Below are 18,221 nucleotides of genomic sequence, written 5' to 3'. Positions count from 1 at the left end.
CATAAATTATATGAATGGATGTATTATCCACTCATCCCATAATGTGATACAATTTTTACAGAGTTGGATTTGTGACAGTAAAAAGAGACAAGCCTGGACAACAAAATTAAACTCAGAGATTAAAATTACCCTTGTTAAACAACCTCGATGAATGTTAGAACTATCAGCTGAGCAGACTTCATAATCCTTTTCAAAACCCCAAAAGACCACTTGATTGAATACATTTACTACTTCTCTTTAACCATGAATATTTGATGAAGTCTTACAATAAAGTATTACTGCTTCTCACCAGGCAATAAAACTTAATGAATTGGTCTCAACTTAACAAAACCTTATCCCTCAATACAGTCCCTAAAAGCCTGACATTACATTCAACAAAATGAGCTTGCATTCTATTCAAACTTTTTCCTGAACAATGAGGCCAGGTTTTTACTTAATGGAGTTTGCCGTGAGTTCAGCTGTAATGTTTGTATTGTATCTATTTCCACAAGGACTGACACAAGAACACTTTGTGTTAACTTACTAAGCAGCTCTTTCATACCGTTTACATGCATGATGGGTATTAGTTCTAAACCAAGACCCTTGCTACTTAGCATTCAAAACAGGGAAATTAAGATGCTTAGGACAAAATACACTACAAAAGGCTAATACAACATGCTACTAATTCCTGTCTTTTCAACCATCTTTTAACTAAGTAGAAGCAATGCACCTGCAGATGAATAGCACTTTATTATCATTCAGTTACATTTTAGGATAGAGAACCAAGGATAGAGTTTATCACAAACAAGTTTTATTTTCAATGCTCTGGTACCACCAACATTTATATATAACTTGTTTATACCTATAAAAATAAGAGCTATTATTTTAACATATAGCTCTTCAACATTCTGCCCAACAGCTTATTTCTAATAAGTACACCAGTCCTAACAATCCATTCATCCAAGATCAAATAAAACTGCATTTGACAGAACTACTTTTGCTTATTTTTAAAGTACTATTTGATCAATATTTTTCCTTGAGACTGCTATTTAATGAGAAGAGACCATCTTAAGCATATTTTTTAGAATTTGTACATTTCAATGACTACAACAGGAAAGTGTAATAATAAGGGATTTTAATAGGTCTGTTGTGTGGCAATTAAAAACTAAAGTAGTGATAGGTAAAGAAGTATTAATTCAAGTTTTAAAAAAGTCAATCACAGAGGAAGGGACACTCCTAAACTCATTCTATGAGGCCACTGTCACCCTGATACCAAAACCAGACAAAGATACCACAACAAAAGAAAACTACAGGCCCATTTCACTGACGAACATCAATGCAAAAATCCTCAACAAAATACTAGCAAACCTAATCCAACAATACATGAAAAGGATTGTACATCATGATCAAGTGGGATTTATCACAGGGATGCAAGGGTTCTTCAATGTCCGCAAATCAATCAGTGTGATACACCACATTAACAGACTGAAGAAACAAAACCACATGGTCCTCTCAATAGACACGGAAAAATCCTTTGACAAAATCCAACACCCATTTCTGATAATAAAAAACCCTTCAGAAAGTGGGCATAGAGGGAACCTACCTCAACATAATAAAGGCCATATATGACAAACCCACAGCTAACATCATTCTCAGTGGTGAAAAGCTGAAAGATATCCCGCTGAGATCAGGAAGCAGACAAGGATGTTTGCTCTGGCCACTACTCTTCAACATAATTTTGGAAGTGCTAGCCACAGAAATCAGAGAAGTGAAAGAGATAAAAGGAATCCAAACTGGAAAGGAAGAAGTAAAACTATCCCTATTTGCAGATGACATGATACTATACCTAGAGAATCCTAAAGACTCTACCAGAAAACTGTTAGAGCTCATCCACGAATTTGGCAAGGTCACAGGATACAAAATTAATTAATACACAGAAATCGACTGCATTTCTGTATACTAACAATGAAAAGATCAGAAAGAGGAATTAGGGAAGCAATCCCGTGTACCATCACATCCGAAAGAATAAAATAGTTAGGAATAAACCTACCTAAGGAGACAAAAGACCTGTACTCTGAAAACTATAAGATGACGATGAAGGAAATCAAAGATGACACAAATAGATGGAAAGACATACCATGCTCTTGGACTGGGAGAGTCAGTATTATCAAAATGACTATACTACCCAAGGCAATCTACAGATTCAATGCAATCTCTATCAAATTACCAAGGTCACTTTTCACAGAACTTGAACAAAATATTTCAAAGTTTGTTTGGAAGCACAAAAGACCCAGAAGAGCCAAGCCATCCTGAAAAAAGAAACATGGAGCTGGAGGAATCAGGCTCCCTGACTTCAGACGATAATACAAAGCTACAGTCATCAAAACTGTATGGTACTGGCACAAAGACAGAACTACAGATCAGCAGAACAGGATAGAAAGTCCAGAATTAAACCCATGCAACTACAGCCAACTCATCTATGACAAAGGAGGCAAGAATACACAATGGAGAAAAGACAGCCCCTTCAATAAGTGGTGCTGGGAAAACTGGGCAGCCACATGGAAAAGAATGAAATTAGAACACTCCCTAACACCAGACAAAGAAATAAACTCCAAATGGATTAAAGACCTAGATCTAAGATCAGACACTATAAAACTCTTAGAGGAAAACACATGCTGAACACTCTCTGACATAAACAACAGCAACATCTTCTCAGATCCACCTCTTAGAAGAATGACAGTAAAAACGAAAATAAACAAATGGGACTTAATTAAACCTAAAAGTTTCTGCACAGCAAAGGAAACCCCAAACAAAACAAAAGACAATCCACAGAGTGGGAAAACATCTTTGCAAATGAATCAACTGACAAGGGATTCATCTCCAAAATTTATAAACACCTTCTGGCAGCTCCATACCAAACAACAACCCCATCAAAAAATGGGCAGAAGATCTAAACAGACAGTTCTCCAAAGAAGTCACACAGATGACCAAAAAACACTTGAAAAGATGTTCAACATCACTCATGATTAGAGAAATGTAAATCAAAAACACTATGATGTACCACTTTACACCAGCCAGAATGGCCATTATCCAAGTCTACAAACAATAAGTGCTGGAGAGGATGTGGAGAAAAAGGAACTCTATTACACTGGTTGGTGGGACTGTAAATTGGTGCAATCACGGTGGAAAACAGCATGGAGATTCCTCAGAAAATGAAAAACAGAACTACCATTTGATCCAGTAATCCCACTCCTGGGCATCTATCCAGAGAAAACTACGACTCTCAAAGACACATGTACTCCAATGTTCACTGCAGCACTATTTTCTTTTTTTTGTCTTTTTGCCATTTCTTGGGCCACTCCTGCGGCATATGGAGGTTCCCAGGCTAGGGGTCTAATCGGAGCTGTAGCCACCAGCCTACGCCAGAGACACAGCAACGCAGGATCCGAGCCACGTCTGCAACCTACACCATAGCTCACGGCAATGCCGGATCGTTAACCCGCTGAGCACAGGCAGGGACCAAACCCACAACCTCATGGTTCCTAGTCAGATTCGTTAACTACTGCGCCACAACAGGAACTCCCACAGTATATATAATTAAAAAAAAAAAAAATTAAGAGTTCCCTGGTGGCTCAGCAAGTTAAGGACCTAGCACATCCCAGCTTTTCAAACCTAGAATTTAGAATTTTGTATCACTAAAGGAAAAAAATGTCTGAAAAATGGATTCTGCTTTTTTTTTTTGTCTTTTTTTGTTATTTCTTGGGCCGCTCCAGCGGCATATGGAGGTTCCCAGGCTAGGGGTCCAATCAGGCTGCAGCCACCGGCCTACACCAGAGCCACAGCAATGCGGGATCCGAGCCACATCTGCGACCTACACCACAGCTCATGGCAACGCCAGATCGTTAACCCACTGAGCAAGGGCAGGGACCGAACCCGAAACCTCATGGTTCCTAGTCGGATTCGTTAATGACTGCGCCACGACGGGAACTCCCTGGATTCTGCTTTAAGTAAAAGAAAATCCTATATCATGTTTCAGAGATCTGTACTCTTTTTTAAAAGAATAAATATATTTTAGTTCAGTTAAACATACATTTTTCACATTGGATTACTGGCCAGATAATAAAATTATCACTGCAGAAAACCTCATGTAGTCATTTTTAATTGATTGTAGAATTAAAGATTAACTGAAACCTTTTAATTCTAATGCTTATGGCTAAAGTTTAGATTCTATTTCTGAAGATCACTGAAAAATTCCGTATCTTAAAAAAAAAAAATTCCCTATCTTCAAGAATATTCTAGATAAAAATGAACTTATCTACAGAACAGAAACAGACTCACAGACTTTGAAAAACTTAGGGTTACCACAGAGGAAAAGTGGCGGTGGGAGACTAGGGGTTTGGGATTGGCAAATGCACACTGAGCTATACAGTGTAGAATGACTGGTCAATAGGGATATGCTGCATAGCACAGAGAACTCTATCCAGTATTCTGTGATGATCTATGTGGGCAGGGAGTCTGAAAGAAAATGGATGTGTACATGTATGACTGAATCACTCTGCTGTACAGCAGAAATTATCACAACTTTGTAAATCAACTATATTTCAACAAAAATTTTAAAAAGAAACTAAAAAAAGGATAGTCTAAACTTTAAAATTATATAAAAATATAGTTATAGAAAGGATAAGAAATTAAGCTGAATTAGATCAAGAATCTAGAATACAACCTGATATATTTAATTAAGCAAGACATGCCTTACAAAATGTTTTCCTAACATCTGGAAATATCTTTTCAGTAAGGAAAGCATAAAAGTATCCCTCTATTTAGATTTTCTTTTATTTGACTCAAGATGCAGTATTTTAGATTATATTCTCTTATTATGGTCATTTCAACTTCCAATGTTCTTTACTTTGTTATACATGAGATGTTTCCATGAAACACTTTTACTTTTCCTCATCGCTGCATAAGGCAATATACCTAAGATTAACTGGTAGTCTGCTATAATAAAAATATGTTTATGCTTATATTTGTACTTACAAATAATCGAAAATCAAATTAGCTCTTTAGTATCTTATCCTAAACAGCACTATTCATCTGTGATGAGTTATCTTTGAAATAACAATGCTAAAGACATGTTAAATAGATAGTACATGCTAGTCTTTACTTAGCTAGAGTGGTAGGGATTTAACATTTAACTATAACTCTAAGAATACTTAAGATATGCTTCAAAAGAAACAAAAAAATCATATCTACATAATATGGTCAATCTTACATTCTCTGACAATATTTAAGCTCTAGAAATTTCGGCATTGTTAGAGAAATTAAGTAGAGAAAAAGTGTAAACATTTCCACTAATGGTAAAACAAAGGTCACATTATGTTAATCCCTACTGGATTCATGTTTTGCAACCTAATCTCACAAAATTCCAAGATAAAAATCTAAATACATAATTTTAAAGCTTTTTATAATATTTTCTAAAAAGAATTACTCATTAAGAACACTGTCATAATTATAAAAAAGAATAGATATAATGAAATATTATTAGCCTACCAGAGAATATTCTTTTCATCTCAAGATTTAAATCTTTATAAGTGCACAGGATTTTTCTTTTAAAAAAATCCTAAGGAATCCAGAAAATTTTAAAAAAACCTGCTCTCAAATTCAATCCATATTAGCAAGAGACAAGGATAAAACAAGATGACTGAAATTCAAAGATAATACAAATTTTATCCATGTATTTCAACTTTCTCCAACAAACCTTTTCCTAAAAACGCTAGCAATTAGCAAGACTGAACAATCTTAGTTACACGCCTTTCCACTAAAAAGCAATGAAATTACCTCAAGAGAGGGCAGGAGGTAGTGATAAAAACAACTATCAGGGACACTATAAGATGAACAAACCATCAGTGTCTGAATAATCAAATTTAATGTATTGCAAAATTCAAAATAATTATATTGTCTTTAAAGATGATGACTAGTGGAGATGTTTTACAGGCATCTTGATTATGACTAAAAAATGTTAGGTACCATGGGAGAGCTTGCAAAAGAAAAAGAATGGATGATGAAAGATTAAAATAATGGCATAATTCTAATAAGCAATTAATGTCAATGGAGATTTGCTGTGGTTTCTGACCATCTAAAAAGATATATTTTTGTATGCAAAAATAATGCTACATAATATAACCTGCAAAAACTCAATTATAATATATAATAGTTTTAAAACTAACACATCTAAAACAAAAATCTTGGGGTTTTTTTCCCCTTTACTTCTCCAATCTTCCCTGTTAATAGTACCACTATTACTTAAGCAATGCGATCCTCTTCGCTCCATTTTCCCTCCTCAATCACACTTATTTCAACAGCAAATGCTGACTCTACCTCCAAAGATACATCCTCAACCAGACAACTGAATGCAGTGTTGTCTATAATACTGCAATGTTCTGGTCTCCCTTCTTTCACTCTTGCCCCCTACAGTGTATCCTCTGCATAGCAGTCAGAATCATCTTAGGAAAACATAAACCCTATTGTATAACCCCCACCTACTTAAAACCTCTAAAGGTTATCAACATGACCTAGTTTCGCCAACCCTGTTCAAGCATTTCCTACTCCTCCCTCTATCACCACAATGATTTAACTAACAACAGCAATCTTTCTGGATGACAAAATTGCCAAGAGTGTTCTCACTGGCCTCTGCAGATGCTGATCTCTTTGCTTAATAACTCTTCCCTCAGATTATTACATGACTGACTTCCCTTCATTGGGAAACCAGCAAAATGTTTCTTCATATACTATTTGAATTTAATTTATTTAATATTTGTTTACTGACTGCTCCTCTTGGTAAAAATGTAAGCTTCATGAGAGCAATGACTTTCTTTGCCACTATATCCAGAACATCAAGTATACAGAAGGCATTGTGAAATGAACATTCTCATTGCAAACTGAGATAGAAGAGGCAAGCCCACCTGCCCCATATTCACTACCCATTCTTTTTTTATAAGGGGGAAAAAAGAGGTCTTTTCTTGAACAGGTAATTTAAATAAATGATCTTCGACCATGAAGCAAATTAGTAATCCTACAAAAAGACATTATAAAAGATTTGATTACTTACTCCTAACCCAGTGCTTCTATATGGAGAAAACTGGTCTTCAAGAATGGAACAATTAGATGTCAATGCAAATACACAGCTATTTTCACTGCACATAATATTTGAAAGATTTATCAATAACAAAGTCAATAGTTCCTTTGGAAGAAATCAATTCAGCACTACCAGTCAGAACTTTAACCAAAAAAAAAAAAAGCAAAATCCTCAAACAACAGTGAATCTTGTACCAGAAAAACTACAACTATATTTTAAAAAAGAGTATCTAGCTGGGTTTGAAAATTTAACAACCTAATAAGCAATATTTGATTATAAAAAGCTCCACTTTAATAAGTCTGTGTTCAATGCTAGTTTATCTAAGATTAAATCTTTTCAAGTATCAAATCAGTTGTGTGACTTGGGCAAGTCCTTCACAATAAAACAAAACAAAAAAATTAAGTAATAAAAAAAGGGGCTGGAGTTCCCGTCATGGCACAGTGGAAACAAATCCAACTAGGAACCATGAGGTTGAGAGTTCAATCCCTGGCCTCGCTCAGTGGGTTAAGGATCCAGTGTTGCCATGAGCTATGGTACAGGCTGCAGATGGGGCTCGGATCCTGCGTTGCTGTGGCCGTGGCATAGGCTGGCAACTATAGCTCCAATTAGACCCCTAGCCTGGGAACCTCTAATATGTTGTGGGAATGGTCTTAAAAAAAAGCAAAAAATAAATAAATAAAAAATTTAAATTTAAATTTAAATAGGGGCAAATCAACCAATTCAAGTAATGAGAGAAGGTTTTAACAAATAAAGGGTGGGACATGAGGTTCACAAAAGACTTAGGTCAGAAATTCAAAGTCAGTTAAAGCCTTGAAAAAGTTGGCTTCAATATGTTCAAAGAGGAATGCCCAGGAGCAGAACAAGTCTAAAATTACACATATTTGGCTGTGCCTGCAGTATGCAGAAGTTCCTGGGCAAGGGATAGAACCTGCATCATGGCAGCAACCCAAGCCGTAGCAGTGACAATGCCAAATCCTTAACCCGCTGGGCCACCAGGAAACTCCTAAAATGTAAAATTTTTTGAAGGTCCTTCAAAGATTCATGTCCATCTCAAACATACAAAAGACACTTGCCTCATCCCAACATCCCCCAAAGCTTCAACCTTTCCAGGATCAACTCAAGCCCAAAATTTCATCACTAAGTCATCTAAATCAACTAAATCAGGTATAAGTGAGACTATGATTCATACATCACAGGACAAAATGATGACCACTTGTGAAACCAGAAAACAAGTTATCACTTCTAGTATACAATGTCAAGAGAGGCACAGGATAAAAGTTACAGATTTTGCCATTCCAAAAGGGAGAAAATGGTAGGAAGAAATGAGTCACTGGCACCAAGCAATTTCAAAATGCAAAAGATCAATTCCATCAGACCCGGGAATATGGTAGCCTGTGGCTCTACCCTCAAAATCATTCTTCCTTTTTCTTGAAGGGTAGTGCATGTTTATAGCTGAACAGTGTTATTAACCTGTTTTCTTCCATAGGATTTTATTTATTTTTGTTTTTTTGGGGCCACACCTGCAGCTTATGATAGTTCCCAGGCTAGGGACTGAATCAGAGCTGTAGCTGCTGGCCTACCCCACTGCCACAGCAACCCCAGATCCAAGTCATGTCTGCAACCTACACCACAGCTCACTGCAACACCAGATCTTTAACCCGTGAGCAAGGCCAAGGATTGTACCTGTGTCCTCATGGATACTAGTCAGGTTCATTACTGCTGAGCCACACTAAGCCACAATGGGAACTCCTCTATAGAATTTTAGAAGTCCATTAGCCTTCCCTGATTCTGTCAATCCAAACTGAAAGTGTTTCTGCTAATATAATATTCTCAAAAACCTTGTGGGTCACCCGTGTACGTCATGAGGGTTCATGCACTAGCCAAGATGGTACTCCACAGAAGTTCCCTGATCTCCATTCAATCCCTATTCCTGGCTTTGTTGAAATTACTGAGATCAGTGAGTCACATGTCTCTCTCTTCAGCAAAACAAGATTATTTAACCACACTCTTGGGTTTCTCCCCAGAGCACACTTTCCGGACAATGAATCTTCTAATTTCAGTGTCTTCTGAATAGGCTAATAATCTCCCAAATTATCAAGTCCTAGATCTTTTTTGCTTAACAGTTCTTCCTTCCTTCAATTTCTTTCTTCCATCTCATGGTTTACTATAAGCAGCGAGAAAACAGGCCACAGCTTCAGTACTTTGGAAAACTCAGCTAAATAACCAAGGAAGTTCCTGCTTACAAGTTCTCCTTTCCACGTAAATTCGGGACACAATTCAGATAGGCTTTCTGGTACTATCCAAAAATCTCCTTTCCTCTAGTTGCCAATAACACGTTCCTCACTTCCTTCAGAGCCCTTACCAGAGGTACCATTTACTATTACTATTGCTGTTACTACTATTACTAATACTAGAAGGCATTCCTATTTCTACCAACATTCTGTTTACAACAAAATATGTATTTTCTAATATAATAAGGCCTCCCTCTCCCAGGTGTCTTACTTTGTTCTAAGCCCTCACTAGCAGTGCATTTAACATCCATATTTCTATCAAGAGTTTGCTGGGAGTTCCCGTTGTGGCGCAGTGGTTAACGAATCCGACTAGGAACCATGAGGTTGCGGGTTCGGTCCCTGCCCTTGCTCAGTGGGTTAACGATCCGGCGTTGCCGTGAGCTGTGGTGTAGGTTGCAGACGCAGCTCGGATCCCGTGTTGCTGTGGCTCTGGCGTAGGCCAGTGGCTACAGCTCCGATTCAACCCCTAGCCTGGGAACCTCCATATGCTGTGGGAGCGACCCAAGAAACAGCAAAAAAGACAAAAAAAAAAAAAAAAAAATTATTCCAGTTTCTATCACACATTTCCAAAGACATTTCTACAGTTCTAGTTGTTACAGTAGTTACCCCACTTCTTACTATGAAATTGTATTAGTTTCCTGTGGCTGCTGTAAGAAATTACCACAAACTTGGAGGCTTCAAACAACCGAAATTTATTCTCTCAATGTCTAGTGGCAAAATCTAAGTGATATCACTGAACTGAAATCGGGGTGTCAACAGGGCCACAATTCCTCCAGAGGCTCTAAAGGAGAATCTATTCCTTGTCTCTTCCAATTTCTGGTGGCTACTAGCATTCCTTGGCTTGTGGCCACATCACTCTGCCTCTGTGGTGATACTGTCTTTTGGGGGACCATAATTCAGCCTGCTACAGATGCATACTCTTCATACTCTTTGTCTTTATTCTCATGTTTCAAATAATTTTATAATGTAATCAGTTTAATTATCCATGTTCATAAAGAAATATATCAGAAAATTTGGGGATTAGAAATAAAGCAAGAGAAATTTATTTTATTATTTTATTATTTTTTATTTTTTGGTCTTTTTAAGGCCACATCCTCAGCATGTGGAAGTTCCCAGGCTAGGGGTCAAATTGGAGCTGCAGCTGTACCAGCCTAGGCCACAGCAACGCCAAATCTGACCTACACCACAGCTCACAGCAACTCTGGATCTTCAACCCACTGAGTGAGGCCAGGGATTGAACCTGTGTCCTCATGGATACTAGTCGGGTTTGTTACCACTGAGCCGCAAAGGGAACTCCAGCAAGAGAGATTTAAACAGGCAAATTCTACATGAAATACAACTAGAAAATTTAGTTATTTCCCTCCATCTCATTTAACTTCTAGGAAAAGAAGCACTTCTCACGTCCATAATAAAAAACAAAAGATGGTAATAAAATGCAACTCTGATTATAAAAGTGAAGGGTTTTATGGAGAAGGTCCACTCAAGAACAGATCAGGCTTAGGATAAGATCACATGATTAACTGGAATGACAGGCAAATAATCATCTCTATTAACTAAATATTAAATAGGTGGTTTTCAAACTACTATATAATAGATTCTCTCCTCCCTCAAACCTTTACATTTTATGTTTTATACTCTATTGGAAAACAGTTAAAAATAAATTTATTTCTATTCTTACCTCCACACAGTCAAAGTTCTCATCAACTTTGGATGCATATTCAACACGGAACATTGTTGACAGGCTACCAGCAATATAATATAACAAAATCTTCAGACCCTTGTAACCAAAAGCAGTTTCACTGGAAGGGAGAAAAAGCAGTAATCTAAGACCTAAAAATGAATCTGCAAAGTCATTACAAAGTACTACTTATAAATAAGTTTAACCTCATGGATTGTTTCAAGATTTTAAATTATGCTTATTAAGGACAAACAAAAAACCCCATATTTGTATTGAGATGGTGCCTCAGCTTTCCTCATTTGTAAAACGAGAGAATAACAGCACCTACCTCACGGATGTTGTTTGGGTTAAATGAACAAATTAATACATGTAAACTGCTTATAGCATTGACTGGCACATTGTACAAGTACTCAATAAATATAAGACATTACCATTAGTGCTGTTACTGATGTTACTACTACTAGAAGGCATTTCAACTCAGAGAGAAGTAGTGTTAAATTGGTTCCCCGCTAGGCAAGCAGCTAAGACACAGCCCTAGCCCAGTCCTTCCGACTTACCACTTGTGCCCATCATCAACATTCAGACCTGCCAAAAGTGGTGATAGCACCTATCTGATTACACCCCACGGATGAACTCACAGGCAGATTTGGAGCTGCTATTCTTTTTCTAACCTAGCTCCCTGGCATAATGGGTTAAAGAATCCAGCACTACCACAGCTGTGGCTTGGATATGCTCCTTGGCCCAGGACCTTCATATGCTCTGGGGCAGCCAAAAAAGAAAAGAAAGGCAACAAAATAAATAATGGGCAAATCTACAAAGACAGAAAGGAAATGAGTAACTATCCAGTAGTACCTAGGGCTAAAGAGGGCAGGGGAAAGAGAGAATGTTTGCTAATTGGTTATGGGAATTTTGGTGGGAGTAATGAAAACATTCCAAAATTGGTTGTGGTAATGATCCCATAACTTTCAATATACTAAAACCATGGAATTATACATTTTAAAAAGCTGAATTGGGAGTTCCCTGGTGGCTGGGAGGGTTAAAGATCCGACATTATCATTGCTGTGGCTATAGTTGCAGCTATGGCGCAGGTTTGATTCCTGGCCCTAGAACTGCTGCAAGCAAGGACCAAAAAAAAAAAAAAAAAAGTTGAATTGTATACTAAATTGTATCTCAATAGAGGTTTTGTTTTTTAAGTGAATTTTGAAAGAAGTAGTGTTGGAGCTCCCATTGTGGCTCAGTGGTTAACCAACTGGACTGGCATCCATGAGGACATGGGTTCGATCCCTGGCCTTGTTCAGTGGGTTAAGGATCCGTCGTTGCCATGAGCTGTGGTGTAGGCCGGCAGCTACAGTTCTGATTAGACCCCTAGCCTGGGAACCTCCATATGCTGTGGGTACAGCCCTAAAAAGACAAAAAAAAAAAAAAAAAAAAAAAAAAGAAAAGGAAAGAAAAAAGTAGTGTCACTTCCAGATTTCTCTTTAGGCTACTGAAACAAAATATGAGCAGTGTCCATTCCAAAACTCTGAAAAGTTATGTGTAGTAAAAAGGAGCAGCAATGATACTATAATCAAGATCAATGTCATGTTTGGGCCCTAAGACACAGGGTTGTCATGATTATATGACTGTCATCTATCTACCTTAGAGGAGGGGTATGCAAGCATACCACTTTTAATGCCATGCAAAATAGACAAGTATGCAAGATGCCATTAAGAAGCAGTATTGGAGTTCCCATCGTGCCTCAGTGGTAATGAACCTGACTAGTATCCCTGAGGATGCAAGTTCGATCCCTGGCCTCACTAGTGGGTCAACAAGGATCCAGTGTTGCCGTGAGCTGAGGTGTAGGTCGGAGACATGGCTTGGATCCCACGTTGCTGTAGCTGTGGTGTAGGCTGGCAGCTGCAGCTATGATTCAACCCCTAGCTTGGGAAGTTTCATATGCTGTGGGTGTGACCCTAAAAAGACCAAAAAAAAAAAAAAAAAAGAATTAGTATCTGTGAAACTACATTCTACCCGCTAAGATATTACCACAGGAAGAGATTTTAATAGAAGCAAGAAGAGAATAAAATAAATAGCTCCTTAACAGATCCAAAGAGAAAGCATTCTTATTTTTATGATGTAATAAAAACTGTTTAAAATATAAAAGCTTAAATTTTGGCATGAATCAAATAAAATAGGGTTAATAATATTTAAAGCACACAAAATGACTCAACTAATATATTAAGAAATTCTCAAGAAATTTGTTCCGTAAAGAGACAATTTAAAAACATATTAGATAATGTCCAAAATGTTGAAATAATGCATAGGGAAAATAGCTAGGAAGGGGAATATTGTATTTATTTTTCTTTTTTTTAAGAGCCTCACCAGCGGCACATGGAAGTTCCCAGGCTAGGGGTCAAATCAGAGCTACAGCTGCTGGTCTATGCCACAGCCACAGCAACATGGGATCTCAGCCATGTCTGCAACCTACACCACAGCTCCTGGCAACACCGGATCCCCAACCACTGATAGAGGCCAGGGATTGAACCCGAATCCTCAGGGTTCCAGCTGGGTTCGTTAACCACTGAGCCATGAAGGGAACTCCCTTTTGCCCTTTTTTTTTTCCTTAGGAAGGGGAATATTTTAAATGTCAATTATGTCTAAAACCCTTTCCTATTAAAAAACAAAACAAAACACAAGGTTCCTTGAGAAAATGGCTGACTCCAGAACTAGTAGAGAAAGGTGAATGTGGAACACATTATAATATTTGAAAGTAACATGTCCTCAAAATGATGATGATGATATATTAAAAGGACTCAAAATCAGTTTGAAAGAGTAGCCACTTGTTGAATCTGGTATAATTTGAGCATCAAAATTACTAACAGTAAAAAATTATAACCTCTTAAGTTAAAAAAAGAATCCTTTTCTCCCCCCTGTTTTTTAGGGCCACACCTGCAGCATATGGAAATTCCCAGGCTGAGGTCAAATTGGAACTGCAGCTGCCAGCCTACACCACAGCTCACAGCATCGCTGGATCCTCAACCCATTTAACAAGGCCAGGGATCAAACATGCATCCTCATGGATTCTAGTCAGATTTGTTTCCAATGAGCCACAAAGGGAACTTCAAAAAAAAAAAAAAAAAGAATCCCTGAGTCTATTCTGATATAAACAAAAAAATATATATAAGGGGAAGAAAAGCTCTTCTTTATAATAGAACACCAACTAATAACTGTTGAAGGTGTGACAGAATTAGAAAACTGCCATTTTACAATGATAATAAAATACTGACTCAGGCAAAAATCATGAAAACATTTAATTAATTAATTAATTTATTTATTTGTCTTTTTAGGGCCGCTCCCGTGGCATATGGAGGTTCCCAGGCTAGAGGTCAAATCGGAGCTGCAGCTGCTGGCCTGTGCCAGAGCCACAGCAACAATGGATCCAAGCCACGTCTGTGACCTATACCACAGCTCACGGCAACGCTGGATGAATAGATTTTAAAGTACTGGGTGAAAGTTTGATGGGAAGCAGGATATTTTCAGTCTCAGAGTATTTCCCCACCAATTACATACAAATAACAACAACAAAATACGCTGTTAACCTTAGAGTGGAGAAATTAGGCAGATACCACTAAACTTAGTGACCCAAGTTAACTTAGCCAACAATGGGGCAAACTGACATCATGGACTTTCTGTTATGACACACTGAGAAGGACACATAAAACTTCTGTTGTGGTACTACAAAAGTACGCATTATCTGAATTTAATCATGAAGAAAGAAACAGTAAAACTATCCCAAAAGGAAGGTTTGCGAAACTAGCTTATTCCCTACAACACGTCAATATAATGGAAAACAAAGTCTGAGGAACTGTTTCAGACTAAAGGGGACTAAGGAGAGATGACAACTAAATATATTATGTGATTCTAGACTGGATCTGGGGGAAAATTGTTGCAAAAGAATTATTGGGAATCAACTGGCAGAGTTTGAAATGTGGATTAGATTTTAGAAAATAGCACTGTTGTCTGCTAAATTTCCCGAGTTTTGATAATTCTACTATGGTTATCATCCTTGTTTTTAGGAAATACATACTAAAGAATTCAGGAGTAAGAGATCAAGATATTTCTGCAACCTACCCTCAAATGGTTCAACATATATCAATATATTTATATGAGAGAACAATTAAAGCAAATATACCTAAATGTTAGTAACTGATGAATGTTGACAAAGTATATACAGAATACATTTCTTGCAACTTACTGCAAATTTGAAATTTTCTTCAAAATCAAAAGCTTTAAAAAAAGGTATTCTAGGTATACTATTCTAATAATGTAATAAAGGCATAGGAAATTACAGAATTGCACTGAATATTCCAGGATGTATCTTTATTTTTATTTATTTATTTATTTGCTTTTTACAGCCACACTAGAAGCATATGGAAGTTCCCAGCCTAGGGATCGAATAGGAGCTACAGCTGCCAGCCTACGCCACAGCCACAGCCACAGCAACTCAGGATCCAAGCCATGTCTGCAGCCTACACCACAGCTCACAGCAACACCAGATCCCTAACCCACTGAGCGAGGACAGGGATTGAACCCACAACCTCATGGAGCCTAGTCGGGTTCATTAACTGCTGAGCCATGAAGGGAACTCCCAGGATGTATCTTTAAAGTTGCTTTTCAGGGAGTTCCCGTCATGGCGCAGTGGTTAACGAATCCGACTAGGAACCATGAGGTTGTGGGTTCGGTCCCTGCCCTTGCTCAGTGGGTTAAACGATCCAGCATTGCCGTGAGCTGCGGTGTAGGTCGCAGACGCGGCTCAGATCCCACGTTGCTGTGGCTCTGGCATAGGCCGGTGGCTACAGCTCCGATTGGACCCCTAGCCTGGGAACCTCCATATGCCGTGGGAGCAGCCCAAGAAATAGCAAAAAAAGACAAAAAATTTAAAAATAAATAAAAAAAATAAAGTCGCTTTCCAAAATAAATTTATAACAAGAACCTACTTCTATAGCACAGGGAAATCTACTCAATATTCTGTAATGACCCATATGGGAAAATAATCCAAACAAGAACAGGTATATGCATATGTATAATTGATTCATTTTGCTATACACCTGAAACACAACGCTTTTAAGTCAACTATACTCCAAAAATTTTTCTTAAAAAAAGAAAAGGAATTTCTCTTAATTGCTTATTTATTCGTAACAGAATAAAACTTGAGCTTTCCAGCTTTAGGGAATGTAATGTAGAAGTAGTATTGCAAAATGGTTGGAAAAAAGCAGTAATTATGAATATGGGCTCCATACTCTGAATGACTGCATCTGAAGTTCAGCTATTCATATGCCCTTAGACAACTATCCAGTTCCACCAAAGTTAATGTTAGAAATGATAATACCATTGCTAAGATTATGAGAATTAAGTAAGATAATGTATCTACAGCACTAAATGATAGGTATTATATAGTAAGTAGATTAGTGCCTCAGTGTCAAAAATGCCATTCTTACATTTAAAAATAACTTAATGGAAAATAACAGTAAAGAAAATCCTGACTTCTAAATTTTAACAAAAATGTGTTTTGCCATACTAATTTGAAAAACACCTTACTAAGTTACTTACTCATCCCCAAAGAGTTGATGGGTATATTCAGGAAAGAAAGTTCTAATGTCGTTCTCAAGATCTTCAGGAAAACGAACTGTTTAAAAGAATACAAAATATAGAGATATTAAGGATATTAAATTAAAAATATTAAAAGTGACAGGTGTTTCCATTTCAAAAATTACACTATAACTAGGATATAGCAAACATTTTTCTTACTGAAAATGTCACTTTTCCATTACATGATTTATAATGGATTTTCATGAGACAAACAATGAAAATTAGAATTTACTTTGAGTGCTTCACTGTCAAAACCCTACTGATTCTAAGAATTAGAAAACTAGATATGACAGAGGTATCTGACATTATTTTTCTGTTATGTATACACAATGCAAATAGTATAAGAAATCAAAAAAGGTACTCTGAAAGAAAAGCTACAGTATCAAGAAAATGAAAAACAAGTGCTACAGGAAACATTCTGAGAATGAGCATAATCTGAGTTTGATGAAGCTCATTCATCACCTCATTCTCTATCACTGCTAGATGATGATTATGTTGTACAAGTGCTGATAAAAGTACTGAAATATTTTTGCAAATACTGCTTAAGTGCCCTCTAGCATATTTTAACAGTTTTATATACCCAGCAACAGCTACTTAAACCCCTCTGTCTCCCACATCCCTGAGAATACTCTGTACCCTCAACTTTAATTTCTACCAATCTAAGATAGAAATGGGTATCCTGGTTTTATCTGCATTTATTATGGGTACTGATATTACTGGACTTTTTCCCAGTATAATTTATTTTATGAAGAAAAACTTTATAAAAAAAAATCCTCTCAAACAGTTGAAGAATTAAAAGATGACTGTAGATTAAAAAGTTTCCAACACTGTCTTCACAAAGCAGGTCATTTACAAGTGCCAAAGTATCATCTAGCAGATTACTGATTTATAGAAGGAAAGATAATCTTTTCACTGTAGTCAACATCTTTCCAAGTGATCAAACTTAGAATCACTCACTGTGGAGCAGATTAACATTATGTGCCTAGATTCAAAGCAATATAACACATATAGCACCATGAAGATTTCTTACCAAAAAGTTTTATTCCAGCTCTAATCCAGTTTTATATCTTTCAATTTACAAGAACTATAGAAGGTAGGGGAACAAGTTAAATACTACCAAAAGGAAATAGACAAATCAAGAATGCAGATTTGTTTAATAATTCTAAACAATGACTTTACTGTCCAAATAAATTAATGGTATAAAGGGGAAAAGTTCCATGGATGGGACTGTTTTGGATTAAAAGAAATTAAAGAGGAATTCCCGTTGTGACGCAGTGGTTAATGAATCCGACTAGGAACCATGAGGTTTCAGGTTCAAGTCCTGACCTTGCTCAGTGGGTTAAGGATCCGGCGTTGCCGTGAGCTGTGGTGTAGGTGTGGCAGACGCAGCTCAGATCCTGCGTTGCTCTGGCTCTGGCATAGGCTGGCAGCTACAGCTCCGATTAGACCCCTAGCCTGGGAACCTCCATATGCCATGGGAGCCGCCCAAGAAATGGCAAAAAGACAAAAAACA

The 18,221-nt window shown here is 37.3% G+C and overlaps 2 protein-coding genes across 8 annotated transcripts in view; one reads left to right on the top strand and one right to left on the bottom strand.

Annotated features, from left to right (window-relative positions):
- SLC25A12 (solute carrier family 25 member 12) overlaps window positions 1-18,221 on the top strand; it is a 204,055-nt gene that overhangs the window by 47,737 nt on the left and 138,097 nt on the right. The gene's annotated exons all lie outside the window — the stretch shown is intronic.
- Window positions 1-18,221, bottom strand: part of HAT1 (histone acetyltransferase 1) — a 57,947-nt gene that overhangs the window by 28,720 nt on the left and 11,006 nt on the right. For all 5 annotated transcript variants that reach the window (XR_014829545.1, XM_084999511.1, XM_084999510.1 and 2 more), the window contains exons 3-4: window positions 16,670-16,745; window positions 11,081-11,201 (exon numbers count right to left, since the gene is read on the bottom strand). Coding sequence is in view for 4 of the 5 variants with exons in the window: in XM_084999511.1 (XP_084855637.1) it covers window positions 11,081-11,201; window positions 16,670-16,745 (197 nt within the window). In the remaining variant the exon portion in view is untranslated. The remainder of the gene's footprint in view (window positions 1-11,080; window positions 11,202-16,669; window positions 16,746-18,221) is intronic.

This window comes from Sus scrofa, chromosome 15 (genome assembly GCF_054392235.1).
Source record: "Sus scrofa isolate SSC_HxYL_T2T_F1_AM1 chromosome 15, Sscrofa_HxYL_maternal_Yorkshire_Landrace_v2.0, whole genome shotgun sequence".
NCBI classification, from domain to species: Eukaryota; Metazoa; Chordata; class Mammalia; order Artiodactyla; family Suidae; genus Sus; species Sus scrofa.
Note: the sequence above shows the minus strand (reverse complement) of the source record. Positions and strands in the feature narration are given on the sequence as shown.